The 15,631-nt window shown below is 37.2% G+C and overlaps 2 protein-coding genes across 2 annotated transcripts; both read right to left on the bottom strand.

Annotated features, from left to right (window-relative positions):
• Positions 1-644: 644 nt before the first annotated feature.
• Positions 645-13,315, bottom strand: LOC116300076 (pre-mRNA-splicing factor CWC22 homolog). Its single transcript, XM_031708840.2, has 24 exons — positions 13,178-13,315; positions 12,822-12,885; positions 12,399-12,462; positions 11,773-11,837; positions 11,517-11,610; positions 11,331-11,405; positions 10,214-10,267; positions 9,824-9,898; positions 9,321-9,381; positions 8,663-8,766; positions 7,861-7,963; positions 7,304-7,366; positions 7,047-7,160; positions 6,372-6,456; positions 5,975-6,035; positions 5,580-5,657; positions 4,750-4,809; positions 4,498-4,590; positions 4,140-4,186; positions 3,433-3,513; positions 3,098-3,199; positions 2,577-2,698; positions 1,375-1,450; positions 645-966 (listed from the first exon to the last, which is right to left on the bottom strand). The coding sequence occupies exons 1-24, from the start codon at positions 13,263-13,265 to the stop codon at positions 909-911; spliced, it is 1,887 nt and encodes a 628-aa protein (XP_031564700.2). The 5' UTR covers positions 13,266-13,315; the 3' UTR covers positions 645-908.
• Positions 13,313-15,526, bottom strand: LOC148907385 (uncharacterized). The gene is made up of 4 exons (XM_089037106.1): positions 15,427-15,526; positions 15,297-15,351; positions 13,971-14,056; positions 13,313-13,601 (listed from the first exon to the last, which is right to left on the bottom strand). The coding sequence occupies exons 1-4, from the start codon at positions 15,435-15,437 to the stop codon at positions 13,313-13,315; spliced, it is 441 nt and encodes a 146-aa protein (XP_088893232.1). The 5' UTR covers positions 15,438-15,526.
• Between the last annotated feature and the right edge of the window lie 105 nt (positions 15,527-15,631).

The following is a 15,631-nucleotide window of genomic DNA, read 5'->3' as shown; positions in this document are numbered from 1 at the left end:
CCTGTGTCACCATCAACGTGAGTGAGTCAAGAAGGGGATTCATGACTCACTTTGAAAACGGCTTTCCATAATGTTATTTCAAAAACCAGTTCAAGAAGTCAAAATAATAACAAAACTGGGTGGCGTCATATAGTAAAACATTTGTTGGTGCTCCTGTGGATACCATGAGCTTTGCATCAAGACTGATTAAAATGAACAGGTTTAGGCACATGTAGCCCAAGCTAGGTTTCTGTGGTGTCAATCGTCAAAATGTGAAATAAAGTAAAGACGTCTTATCTGACATTTGAAAAGTAGTATATCTTTCGTCCTGTTACTTAGATTTTATATTTAATCAGTTTTAACGTTATTTTCCTCCACTGGTAAGACGATTTTAAGTATCACCATATATTTTCTTATAACATGACACCACAGAAACTTAGCTTGGGCTACCTGTGTTTCAGGTTACCACGACGATCGAGTTTTTTCTCCGAATCAATTCTAGTCCTCTCCCCCAGTGTAAATCAGCAATTTATTAAATTAAATCCCAATATACCCGTGTATTTACCCTGTTAAATACGCGTCAAATCTCCGGTCTGGCCGAGTTAAATCCCTCGTCCCCGAGTATTGCCGCACAATTTATTAAGGTGATATATTTTTCAACTGGCTATAGACTTGTCACACGGTTCTCGTGTCTTTAATCATTAGTATAATATTACAAACCACGAACAGAGCTATTTACAAAGGAAAAAACTTTTTATGAAAAGTTTATACATGTAAGAATAGAAGGGTTTGGGATCCCAACAAGTTCCTTGCATCACAAAAAGAAAAGTGAAAAGTTTTCCCGCGAAAAAAGGTATCGGACAAATTTTCTGCCTATCTTGGACCTTTAACACAGGGTGACCATCTACGACAACAGCCACAAACTGCGTCTATTTACGTGTCTTTCTTTTGTGCTTTTTTGGCGGCGTGGCTTCTTTCTTGCGTCGGCTAAGATAAAAATATACGTTTCGTGAACAAAACTGTCGGTGACCGATAAGAAAAGAATGAGAAAAGAACCAAAGATAAACTGAAGAAAATCACAGGGAGCCCGCTTTACATTTCGTCGAGGCAAGAGGGAGGCAAGAGGGAGGTAAGAGGGAGGCAAGGGAGGCGGGGAGAGAGCCCCTCACTTTTACTGGGGAGAACGAGGTATGTTCGTCAAAGTAGTAAAGCAAAAAAATTGTTCACGAGACCAGACGTATATTTCAGTGGGTTGCCTGTGGGGGGTAGATCTGAGCACCCCCCTCCCCCTCCCCCTCCCTCCACTTTCGAAAACGTTCCACCGTCCCTGTGGAAGGGATAGATATTATACTACCATATTATATCGCAAATATCTACACTTCTTTAACCATGCACCTTTTCTGTTTTCTTCTTCTTCTTCTTTCTTCCTCGGAGTCTTCTGATTCACTTGAACTTTCTTCGCTGGAGCTCTCTGTAGTGTTAAGAAGGAAAAGAGAGCTTGTTTAATGAGGGTTCTTAAATTCAGTACTAAAAAGGTAAGTGTTCTACCAATTAAGTTGGCATTTGATTTGCATTGTGATTTGAGCTTGTGATTGGGGGGAGGGGGGAATAACTAATAATTGACCCCCAAAAAGGTACGGAGTCATGTTACGTAACTGACGTTACAAAGGGAGCCCACCCCTCCTTCCAAGGATTTGCGCAGATTTTATCGAAGTTTGAGCAGTTGCATGAGTAGAAAAGCCTCAAGAACATGGTTCTTTGTAAATTAATGTGTACATCTATATAGATATATGACACGTGCTCTGAAATCAAATATCAAGGTTTTGCTTTAGCATCAAGAACATGGTTCTTTGTAAATCAATGAGTACATCTATATAGGTATATGGCACGTGCTCTGAAATCAAATATCAAGGTTTTGCTTTAGCATCAAGACCATGGTTCTTTGTAAATCAATGAGTACATCCATATAGATATATGACACGTGCTCTGAAATCAAATATCAAGGTTTTGCTTTAGCATCAACAACATGGTTCTTTGTAAATCAATGTGTACATCCATATAGATATATGACACTCGCTCTGAAATCAAATATCGATTTTTATCAAACCCTGAAACAACCTCTGGGCTCTGGGCTCAGAGGAGAATTTACTACTAATATTACTAATACTAAGGTTTTGCTTTAGCATTTGGTAAAGAAACGTTCGACTAATTTGGCAAATAAAAGTAGTCAGTTGTAGGATCTATACTGAACCTAAAATTATCCCTCGTGGCTCGGATGATCACGTTAATGGCTGTGGTAAGGGGTATGACATGCGCTCTACTTAAGTACAATTAACTTTTCACTTTCGAAAATTTACATTTTAACTGCTGAAACGAAAAAAAATTATATCTCACTCGCAATGCATTCTGGGATACTAGGGGATCCTCCTCTGCTCTTGGCTGATCTAAATCATGGCATGGCTAACTCATAGGCTGAATTGGAGTTCGGACTGGGAAAAGATATACCCAAAGCTGAACTGAATGTCCATTGACAGTTCTGTCGAAATGTGCTCACAGCTTCCAGCCTGCAAATCTGTTCTTGGAAGACCAACACTCACCTTCGCTGCTTGACTCATCAGAAGAGTCACCGCTGGACGAAGAATCGCTGTCGCTTGCTTCAGTATGCTTCTGTGCCATGATCATTTTTGGGGCATTTTTTAAATGTTCACGAAGCTCATCTCTGAATAAGTAAAAATTAACAAGTATTATCGATGGTTAAGTAATTTTTCACTTCTCGGAAAAAAGTTTTGTTTCTCAAATGAGAAGGTTTCGTCAAGAGATCATTGGATTTTACAGCAAATTTAAACTTGAAAAAATTAGGTTTCATATTTAACAGGACTATTTTCCCTTGACTTTGGAAAATTTATAACAGTAAACGTAAATTTTGCTATTCTCATATAAGTTCAAAACTAGGACTTTAAAATCTGTGATGCAGTACTCCAGCACTTCTTCTCAGTCACGCGGGAAATCGAATATTTTCTATCGCGACCAAAATATGGTTTTGGTGGACGTCAATTAAAGTGTTCCCATGATAATGTCTATTGTTTTACAAGTGCTATTTAATACTTGGCTAACTTACGTTACACCACCCAGGCCAATTGAAGTGAAAAAGTTGATCGAGAAGCGCGTGTTTCTTGGGTTGTCACGTGGGAAGAGACCTTCAAAATAAACGACCAGGAAACTGAAAAACAAGCATAAAACAAGAGGTCAGGAGATAGCTTAGGAAAGTTCGGTGGAAGTAGGGGAAAGGAGGGGGGGGGGGTGGCGTCCTCAACCGAGGGGGAGGGGGAACATAAACACATTTTTGTAACAGTTCAATCTCGTGCCCAGAGTCCACGCTCCTCTTGATGAGCACCGACAAACAAGTGCTGGCCAAGAGGAACGTGGGCTTTGGGTACAGGATTGGTAACTTACGGATCTTTGAGTCGCTCGTTCAGTTTTGGCATACCCATGTACTCGGCTAATTCTTGAAATAAGATTTTGATAAAAACTCGACTGAAAAAAAAAAAAGATAAAGATATCAATAACACGTGTTTTGTAACATAAAAGTTGCAAACCAGCATGCTTTCAAAACGAACACATCGTTTTCGACAAAATTATGAATCTGTTGCCTCATAAAACGTATTTGGTTGGCTATAAAATTTTACAATTGATACACTGTAGTTTGCAACAAAACTATATTATGCAAAATATACATTCTAAACTAGATCCAAGACTTGCTAGCCATGGTTAATCAAAGTTTTCATTAAGTATTGAAATGATGGGAGAAGGTCGTGAACTAATCAGAGAGTCTAAGTGAACATTTGACACAAATTACTAAACTATAAATGGTAGTTTAAGCCGGAGACTTTTGCTAGAGCATTCTCCGCGGATCCCCGACCCCAAATGAAACCCCTGGCTAATGATCATTGATCAAGCTCCCTTAAATTGCATTTTGGCGCCAAAAGAAAATGAGGGGTTCTTTTCCTGTCAAAATTCTCCCAAGCTAGTCGTAGCGGAAGCGGACGCTTCAAAACTGACCGATCACAAGGAAAAGAAAACGTTCAATTCAGCCAGAACCATTGTAAAATCGTATTTGATATGAAAAAAGCAAGGTGTTTTCAGCGCATGAAAAGACCAACCTTGAGGATGTGGTTTCGTCTTCATTCAGGTGTATACACTCCAGAACCTGTGGAAAGCAGACAAGTGTGCGGTGAAAATATTGACAATAATGCAAACTTTAATTAGTTATATACGTGGTTCAAAGCGGGACTAGTTGACCACTGTATTAAAAAACTGTTACTTTCAATGATGTTGCTCCAAAGACGTGGAACAAACTTCCTCTTGATTTAAGAATGGAGAGCAGCACAGTATTACAAAATCGTACATTTTTCCAACAAAATTTTATTTCAAGAGGAGTGGTGTGCTGAACGTCAGTCGGAGTGTGGAATGATACCATGAAAACGCCGTGGTATCTGAATATTTTTTTACTTTACTTACCGTCCATGGTATGGCATCAGTAAAGAGAAGGTGGCCAAAAAACTTGGCAACATTTCTCAGCTTGTTAGTCTCTAATCGATGAATACTTTCGTACTGAAAATAACAGAAACAATGTTGTGGTATCAACCAACATGGCAGCCATCTCCTTTTTTTCTAAGCCAGTGCAATGCAAGGCTTGAGTACAAGATAGAGAAACAAATAGCACAGAGAAGGAAAGAGCTTGACATACCGATAGTCTATTCATGCTATTACCTGTTCTTTAAAAAGTTTGACGTACTCATCGACGTATTCTTTTTTCAGTGTGCAAAATCTCTGTAAATGTAAATGTTACAGTTATATACAGTTGCCCTAAGTCGACCTCTTAAGTCTCCCGCAAGAGTTTTTTATTCGAGCGATTTGTGCGAGCGACGAAATAGAGATACATGGAGGGTGGTGCACTTTGCGAAAGTCTAAGGAATATATAACGTACGCGCATGTCTCTGTACTGTAAACGAATTTTTTTTTTGTATGTAGAACTTTTCTAATTTTTGTACTAAAATGTTTTCCCCTGAAAACCTCGACAAATGTTTGTGTCAGATGCGAACTTTTGCAGCGGCCATGTGTGTTTTCTTGGACGATTTAGCGCATGCGCATATGTTTTTTCGGTTCTGTCACAGGCAATCTCGTACCCAGAGCCTGCGTTTCTTCTAGCCTGCAGCGAAGAACGAGGTCTCTGGCATAATCCATTTTTTGAGACCAGGATTCTTGGACTTCCGGTTCAAGAGCGCATGCGTTCAAAGACTTGCCAAAAATAAAAAATATTTTCCCGATTTCTAATTTTTCCTATAATCTTTACTTTGAATTTTACTTCGATTTTTACTTTGATCTAATTTTAAATTTGATTACTTTCATTGGTTATATATCTCTTTTTCGAAAATTGCGCATGCGCCAAAAAATGGATTATGCCAGAGCCCTCGTTCTTCGCAGCAGGCCAGAAGAAACGCAGGCTCTGGGTACGAGATTGTGTCACAGCTCATAGCACGTAGGAAGTGAAAAAGGCACGAAAAAAAGCATCAGGAGAGAAGCATGAACAGTGTACCTACCTGTGCAAGTAATCCAAAGAACTTCTCGTAGGATCTTTGTTGAGCACAACAGTCGATGACCATTACACAGAATTCAGGCTACAAACAGAAAAACATGTAAAGCAATAAGATACAGACACCAACCAGCCCCTACCCTACCCTGCTAGGTATCGAGAAATTGTTTTTTTTTTCCTTTCTGCCACGCTTGAACTGAGTCTTGGGAGACGAGAATACTTCAGATTTTGTATAAAAAAAGAGAACACGTTGGTCAGAAGAGGCACACATTTTAACGTCTACACTACTCATGCTACACTATAAAGAAGCATGTGCCGTATATCTAAAGCCTTAATGCCTCGTTCCCCCTCCCCACCCCCAACAGCTGCAAAGAGGAAACACGACCTCAAAAGATATCTTACCACTTGCTCAGGTTGTAAGTTCATTTTGAGGAGCTTGTGAGCACATTCTTCATAATCCAAACTAAAATATGGGGAAAATAATGAAGTAAACAAACAAAAAGAAAAGAAAAAAAAAAGGGACAGAGAACAGAAACCAAGCATGGGCCACACTCATCTAAAAATCAATTGGTTTTACCATTCCATGTCAGAGGAAAAGCCTAATTTGTTTTGCAAATCACTTGATAAGGCTAACGAAAGATTGCAGCAGCTACGTCACCCCTTCGTCCCATTAAAATGGAAAAAGGATAGAGGACTGACAGTAAGCAAGCATGGGCCACAATATTAGCTTTATTTTAGCTGCATTGAAAACACATTCAAGAACCGGAATCAAATATATAATCTATTTATAAATCCATACCTTGATTGGATAGTAAGGTAGATTGTTCTTCTCAAAGCGACCAAGTTCGTCTCTGTATGATCGATGATATTCATCTTTTCTTCATCTGCAAAGTAAAAGGATCATAACAAGTTAGTTACCAAAAGATACAAATCCAATCGATACTTATGGAAATTCTGGTGAATTTTTAAGGTTATGTACAGATTCCAGTATCATGGGTGGCGCGCGCTGCTAATGCGTCACCTCTCACCAATGCGAGCTTGGTTCGAGTCCTGCTGGACTCGGTATTGTATGTGGGTAGAGCCTGAAGTGTTTGTTGGTTCTCTCCTGTGCTTCAAGAGTTTCAGGTTTTCTCTGGGTTCACCAGTTTTTTCTCCCTCCACAAAAATCGACTTCTTAGTTGTAATTCGATCTATTGGCCGCCTTATCACCCAGGACCCGGTTGTGGATAGCGCTATCCGGCAGGATAAATCTTATCCAGTTGATAAATTTATTGGATAACAGCATCGATTTATCCACTGGAAAAGGATTTATCCATGGGATAACGCTATCCATCCTTTGTACAACAGGGCCCAGGAGTGGTAAATGCATTAGATTACAAAAATATAAATGAGCATGCAAGCGAAAAAAATAGAGGATATTTCTTTGATTCTGTGCTTATGGCATATCAACAAAAAATGCATAATTGTTTATTACCTTTGTTTCCTTCTTCATCTTCATCTTCGTCATCATCATCATCGTCATCATCATCATCGTCCTCATCATCATCATCATCATCAGAGTCATCATCATCACTTTCTCCAAGTATTTCTGTTATAATTTTGTAGAAAAAATTTTTTTAAACTGAAAACATATCTTAATTCTAAAAGAATTGAAATGTCTTGCTCTCTTTATACCTATTAATGCATTACTTTCCATAAGAAATGATCCACTTCTAATAACTGTTTTGTTACCTTTTTTTATTTCCTTGTATTTCTCTTCATTTTCAAGAAAGTTTGGATCCATCTTGAAGATATCTGCGAAGCAAAACTTATTGTTACTCTTACAATTAAATTAAATGCTAAGTATATCCTATGATAGAGATGAAATTATTCAGCATGTCATAGCAAGGGAAGTTGGCATCAGCAACTGTCCTTCACTAATGACAGTTCTCAAGTAATCAGAGTGGCATACTATCTAAGCTACATCTGAATAATTCAAGAGTTTCTTTGTTCGTGGGAGTCATGATTTTACTACTTTTTTGTTGCATCCACAATTTTTATTTTCATATTCATATAATCGTAGATGAAACAAAAAAGTAGTAAATACATAATAATTGTTATCAATTCATCCCCTCAGGTTGTCGAAACGTCCGTCCCATCAAACAGTCCTTCTCAGGATTACATCCACCCGGATGATCATAATACTTTGATTAACATTCATTCACCTTGGTTCAGACCGTTCTATACGATACTTCATTTACATTTTCAGACTTATCTAACGTATCATTAAATGTTTGAAGTCAACTTACTGAGGATATCTTCAGCCGTTCCACTTTCTTCCAGCCTCAGCAGATGAGTTATCTGGTCCTCTTCTTCCACCAGATCCAATCCTTCTGGTATAGCAACGTGGTCCTACATATATCAAGTGTATTAAGGCCGATTTAGATGGCGCGATTTTTCCTCACTCTTAAATTTTACTAATCCAATTCTAATTTGATCATTGAGTTGAATATCCCCTTCATAAAACTTGGGTAATATAACTTGCTGTAGCCCTAGCCCTTATGCAGATGCTTTTAAGATAGTTATGTAATGCTTCATGTTGTAGGACAACCCTAAGTACATCATGCAATGCTTCATGTTGTGTGACAACCCTAAGTACATCATGCAATGCTTCACGTTGTGTGACAACCCTAAGTGCATCATGCAATGCTTTACATTGTGTGACAACCCTAAGTACATCATGCAATGCTTCATGTTGTGTGACAACCCTAAGTACATCATGCAATGCTTCACATTGTGTGACAACCCTAAGAACATCTTGCAATGCTTCACGTTGTGTGACAACCCTAAGAACATAATGCAATGCTTTACGTTGTGCGACAACCCTAACGTCACTCAATGCTTCACGTTGTGTGACAACCCTAAGAACATCATGCAATGCTTATCACGTTGTGTGACAACCCTAAGAACATCATGCAATGCTTATCGCGTTGTGTGACAACCCTAAGAACATCATGCAATGCTTATCACGTTGTGTGACAACCCTAAGAACATCATGCAATGCTTCACGTTGTGTGACAACCCTAAGAACAATTGAAATTAATTCTGTACCTTGAATCCATCTTTTCTGATAGCAAACATGACCTCAATCATATACTCCACCCTGCGATCAATCTCTCCGCTATGAAGGATGCTTCGAAGTCTCTCAAACACAGCTAAATGAAAGAATGGAAAATTGATTAAAACATTAACTGTATATAATTCTATGGATGTCCCATACAGTGGAGTCCTGCTATCTCAAGCCTCCTGGAGAACAGGGAACAGGGAATACGTTCACAAGAACAGAGGTTTAAGAAATCCAGGGTAAATTAAATAGGAGTAAATAAGTTTGCGATAACTGGGGTTCAAGATAATGGGGTTCTCTTGTAACAAAGAAATAAGTTTCTAGTCATTCCAGTGATTTTACGTCTCCAGTAATTGGGGACACTTTTCACTCACACACACTACCACTACATTCAATGTTCTATGCACACAACACTCAACTCACATGTTGATTCTTATGGAGGGAGGAACCCGGAGAAAACCCTTGTAGCATAGAAGAGAACAACAAATCAAACAAACTCAATTCACATATAGTGTCTGCATAGTTCAAACCAGTGTCCCAAATCTTTGGAACAACAGAGGTGATTCGTTAGCAGGGTGCATGCCAACAATAAACATCTGTAACATCAGAGTAAGAAGCTGTACATCAAATAGTCAGAATACATACCATGAACACCTCTTGGTGACACCTCCGTCAGCTTCATACCACATTCTTTGAGAAAACCAATCTAATGAAGCACATAGATTGAGGTTATTTACTGCCAGAGGTCTTGAATATACAGATTTTCACTATCTGGAAGTCTATTAACATTAACACTAGCATATGGATAATACCAAGGAATTGAACTAATTCAATGATCTAAATAGATGACTTTTAAGAACTGCTTTACAAAAAACATTCTGCATTTTAAGCATGTCATCACCAAGAAATTTTGATCTAAAAGCTAAAAGGACAATAAGGTTGAGTAAATGTGGTCATTTACTCACAATTTAGATGCTACTGTATGATAATTGATAATTTTTATCTACCACGTTAGACTGCGAAGAAATATATGTTGCTTGGCAACTATTGGGCCATATAGATAAGTTTAAACAAGTTCCAAGGCATTTCCAATTTCCATCCAAGTCCCCTTTTAAGATCATAGCCTGGAAATGTAGGTTGTTACTTACACCAACTTCTACACTGTCATCAGTGGGTTTGTGGAGCAGCAGTGTCAACACTTCAAGAGCAAGGATTTCATGTGCCTGAAACAAAATATGTGATGTTACTACATGTACACTTCTCTAAACACTTGAATTCTTTTCAATAAATGGATCCCCACTTATTCTTATTAGCCCCCCCCCCCCCCCCCAGTTCAATGTACAAGGTTTCTGTACAAGGTACACCCTTCCTTAAAATCGGAAGCTGATGATCTCAACATTGTGAAGGGGATGGGGGAAGTGATATAGTTTGTGCTGTGTTTGAATGGGACTTTGGAAGTTGAGTATGAGCCAATATGCATGATTGTATTACCATGGGATTGTATTACCATGGTAACAGGTTAACACATTTACACTTACAACTTGTTGATTGACCAGATGTGCTATGAACCTTGATGTGTTTAAGCACACAGCCTAAAACACAAATACCATCTAATTAATCAATGCAATGTGAAACAAACTATATTTCATGACTGAATATTATAACATGAAACTATAACTGGGGCCATTTTGAGTTTGCCTTTAATCATTCTTAGCTAAAAAACGGTGTACGGTTGTGTTCTTTTCTTTTATTAAGACCTATTCAAAATTGAAGCTAGAATTGTGTTAAAATAACTTGAGGAGAAGGTGCTGTCTTTGTAATAATATCTGCAAATGGTTAGACCTTCAAGTCTTCTCGGACAAGGACTTAAAATCGTAGGCCCTGTCTCCCAACCCTTCCTAACCTGCAGTAAGATGGGTAACATAAAAGAATCTGTTGAATTATTTGTGTAAGAGTGGGGGATTGTCTCCCGGTTCAACAGCCTATCCCTGTCTGGAGGCATAACACTAATGTACTAACAAATCACTCATGATTGTAAGCTGCACGGCTGCTACTAGTGCCTTAATATGCACCCTGTAAAGTCCTCTACTGGTCATTAATGTAAAGCGCATTGAGACATTGTATAAATGCGCTATACAAGAACCTCCCATTATTATTATCATCATTTACCACTTACAACAGAACAATATTTTTGGCCACTTTAGAAATGAGTAAAAGACTGGGGCAATTTTGAATTTTAATCTAATTAGCAAAAGAGTTTCGTCATCTTATAAACCACCTCAATATTAGTAAGTCTGTGAAATTTCAACATGATTGGATAAAAAGAACCAGAGTAACAAGCCTTCAGTGTGAAAAATTTATGACAACACTTTTGAATAAGCCAATAATTTTGGTTCTTTTCATCCAATAATGTTCAAATAAATTGTCATACTTACTAATGTTGATATGCTTTCTCAAATGACAAACGTTTTTTCTAATGAAATTAAAATTCAAAATTTGTCGCAGTCTCTTGCACGAACATTTCCATGCACAACTGAGGCAAAGGCTGAGCAAAAAATACTCAAAATGTGAGTCAATAAAACATACCAAATAAAAAATAGTATTGCATTAATATATAATTAAATATTAATTTTATAGTCAAGGAGTTTAAATTACTTTATCATTTCTTCTAAAGGCCCTTCTGAATTGTAGAATCAATCTTCTTAAGATCAGCTCTCCATTTTTTGGAAACTATAAAAAGATAAAATTTAAAATGCCTTTAAAAATGCTCTGGAGTAGGTTGTGTGGGAGGGAGGGGTAGAGGGTCTAGTGAAGTATGAGATCAACCTCAAACAATCATACCTTAGTATTGATAATAGAAACTAATGCTGCATAGACATGGGTGAATGTAGGTGAAGCAAACTGTGCTCTGATGATGGACTGTGCTAGTAAACCTCTGCAGAGACAAGTAATCAACAATTAATTTTGTGACTTTGGACAACAGCCTTGTAGCTGAACAGGCCACCCTGGCAAAATAAAGTTAACATTATTTTACATGAATAACATTTAACAATAATATTTTTGTTAGTTTTCCATTATCTTCTCTGAGAAAGCTTACCTTCCTCTAACAATGTTTTCCTGAAAGAGTTCCCTCACGATGAAGCCAAGATTAGAAGTGTTGACCTAAAATAGTAAGGTGATATTAGTCAATGCTATGGGAGGCAAGATTTACGCAAAATTATGGTAATAATTATAGTCCTTTTTTTACTTCAGTCATACAATTTTTCAAGACTTTTCATCATTTTTTTCTTTTCCAGGGATGGCAGAGCACTTTCTTAAGTGGGGGAAGGAGGGCTAAGAAGCACTTTTTTAAGTGCAAGGTAATATCTGTTTTTCTCCATACGCAGCTGTTTGAAGTATCGAATTTGTAGTATTCTAGCCTGCATTCATGTCAGCAGTTAAATTGAGATCCCGTTTCTATGCAGTGCACATTCATTGGTCTTTCTGAGAAAGCCGCTAGCTTAAATTAATGCATTAATTGGAGAAGAGGTTCAAACAGCTGTGCATAACAGACCACAAACTATATACATGTATGACAAAATAATGTCATTCTTGAAAAATTGGGGGTTCTCTACCATCCCTATTCTTCCCCTCATAAACAAAGTCGGCTTTCTTAGTAATAAATGTAGACCAAAAGAATCTTTCACTAGTTTAATAATAAAAAGGAATGATTTTACAATGTACCTTGTTGATCAAACCATTGATGCTCTTTTTCAGTGCTTCCCAGCTTATCCTCTGATAGGCTTCACTAATTATACATGAAATAATTAGTACAATAAGTGGTATGCCTGTCTACATATATACATGTAATATCACATACAATGTAGCATGACAGTCACAATTTGATTTCACCCTAGATATCATTATATGAACAGTCAAACTGAGGTATAAAAACAGTACAGTATGTACATGTATGCAAAGATAAAACTGATGAAGTAACAGAAATCAGACACACACAGACAAACAGACAGACAGTACTTTATAATTTTCATATAATAATGATGATAATAATGATGATGATAATAAGGCTTTGCTTCAAGAGGGTTGAAAACTAAACAGTTATAATAACTGAAAAACTTGTGGCACTTGAACATTTCAAACATTTACCTGCTTTTATCTGTGATACTTTCTTGCATCATCTTCAATCTTGCAGGAGGAATATAAGCACCACCTATCAACAGCAACAAAACAAACTCATAAAGTGGTTTAAAGTGCGGACACGCTAACTGGAACCACTTGAACAAAATGTACATACAATTTTTTTTACAAAACACAAAGATACAGGAAAAAAACCATTTAGCCAATCAGAGGAAAGCAAAATCAGTATCATATTGACGTCAGCCAATTAAAATTTTTCATTCATGTTCATTCTAGGCTGGCTGCAATTTCTCCTTTGCTGTCAAAATCTCCCCTCCTACTGACTAATAATATTTCAGAGAATAACGTTGGGATGTTTCGTATACCTGTTCTCATCAACAATGGGTTATTTTCCTTTTTCTTTGTATCTTCAGTTTTTCTCTCTTTCTGTCTCTGTTTCTCCCTTTTGATCATTTACACCCTCTTCATTTCCATTTTTTTCTTTTTCACTGGCTTTTTTCCTAGTCATCTTCTGACTCTCTGTCTCTGGTTTGGTTTCTATCTTCATCATCAGAACTATATGATCTCTGTCTTCTCTTATCATGTCTATATTTGTAGTCATCCCGATCATTATATCTTGTTCTTCTCCTTGAGGTCTCTTCATCTTCATATTTGTACTCATCCCTATTATTATATTTTGTTCTTCTCCTTGACATCTCTTCGTCATCATATTTGTAGTCATCCCGATCATCATATCTTCTTCTTCTGGAGTTTTTTTCATTACCATACCCATCATTGTAAGATTCATCTCTGTTTCAAAAATATATGGCTATAGTGAAAAATATGCACTGTGAAATAGTTGTTGGCCAACCACTTACTGATATCTTACCAACACATTTTTACCAACAGTTATATCCATCCCTTTGCCAACTGTTACAAACCACTTACTGACCACTTACCAATAGGTTATTAACCACTTACTGGCCATTATTTTACAGTCCAAATGGTTAACTTGTAGCCAATATAATTATATCAAGTGAATTGCAAAAAGCACATACAATATCACTTGAAGTCTGAACCATCCCTGAATTCTATCAACACCCGAAATGACTTGGACTTAAATCACTGAAATCTACTAACTCTCCAAGTTATTTCATCCAAAGTTACATGTATCCATACCTTTTAGTATTGATGGGGGATCTGGATCGTGATCTTGATCTTGATCTACTGTACTCTTTCCTAGACTTTCTGGTTGCCTTTGGCCTCTAATGAACAGATAATTCATATACATTAAATTCACAGCTCAAAATAATAGTTAGTCAACACATGGGCAATATCTGGCCAAAAATGGGGCTTCTCTGGCCAAACCTCTATTAGGCCATCACAATCACATCTATTACTGTAGGCCAGTTCTCTTGACCATTCAAATTGACTGGTCATGTGATGATTATTCAGATATTGCCAGTCATCAAGACTGGACATTGAGCGCAATTATTTTTGAAATGATAGGAAATGCTCCGATTGATGTTAATAATAATTTCATTAATTTATTAATTTTATAGTGCGCAAATATCAATTTTTTTTTTCAAATGCACATATACCCAAACCCAATTTTTTTCATTATATACACACCGAACGCATAATTTATTACTACTATACTATGTCTATTCTTTGCGTACATATTTACGGTGTTCAACTTATCTATAGAGAAAAAATGTCGCTCTGGGGTTCTCATGAATACCCTACATTTCATATTCTGGCTGCTTACAAGCATGGTTGGTCCTTGTAGTGTAGTGGTTAACACATCGGACTAGAATACCGAAGATGTGGGTTCGAATCCTGCCAAGGGCATTTGATATTTTTCTCTTATTCTCTCTACCCAAAACCACTTTGACATGACACAAGATTCTTAGAAGGTTCTATTTGTGCTATTGACAGGTTGCAAGCATTCCCAAAAGAGTGAAAAGACAAGACATGGTGGCCGTCATGGTGCAGTAACAATGGAAGCTAATGAGAAATCTCTTTTTTAAATGGTAATGTCAACATGGCCACTCTGACGTAACATGCAATCAAAGAATCAAAAGGATAACACCAAAACACTGGGAGTTGTGCACATATTTAAAACCACTAGTTTGTCAATACCCTTTTTAATGTGTTATTCACCACAGGAATCCCGCGAGAACTCATTTACAGAATTTTGCAAGGCTACTAATTTTTCTAAACATCATGAATTTCTTAGTTAATGAGGTAATGCTTTTCCAACACGTGGAAACCTACTTTTATAAAAGAGAAGTAAGCTTACTCATTTGGAAATTAAATTCTACCGGTATTAAAGCTTACAACTTCATCAAAAACACCAATTCAAACTAATGTTCTTACTTCGAGATTCGTTTTGTTATTCTCATTATTTTTCGACTACGTGAAGCTCCCTAAGGAGTGATTTTCAAAGCAAAGAAACTTCTTAAAATAAACAACATTGTAAGTAATGATTTAATCTTCACATACCTGAACGACACTGCGAACGCGAGCTCTGTCAGTCTCCACACTACCTTCACTGTCGCTGCAAAAAAAACAAAAAAAATCACACTTTTGCTTCTTCTATTAGCCTTATTGAGAAGAATAATCATGAACCTACCTCCTGGACATAATCAATTGGACGTTAGCGAAAGAACTGGGATAAAAATTGAAGATAAATTTGGTAAAAAAAGTTCGTGCGACGTTCGATGTTCGATTGATTCAATTGGTAACCAGGCCTCATGAACGAGACGTTAGACTCCTCATGTTACTCTCACCAAACTTTCACAAACTTTTGGTACAAATTTTTACAGATAAAACATCTC

The sequence above is a fragment of the Actinia tenebrosa genome, unplaced genomic scaffold, assembly GCF_029948245.1.
Source record: "Actinia tenebrosa isolate PJP-AT-01 unplaced genomic scaffold, QUT_ActTen_1.0 PGA_scaffold4__44_contigs__length_22323623, whole genome shotgun sequence".
NCBI lineage: Eukaryota > Metazoa > Cnidaria > Anthozoa > Actiniaria > Actiniidae > Actinia > Actinia tenebrosa.
The sequence above is the reverse complement of the archived record's forward strand: the minus strand, read 5'-3'. Positions and strand labels throughout refer to the sequence as shown.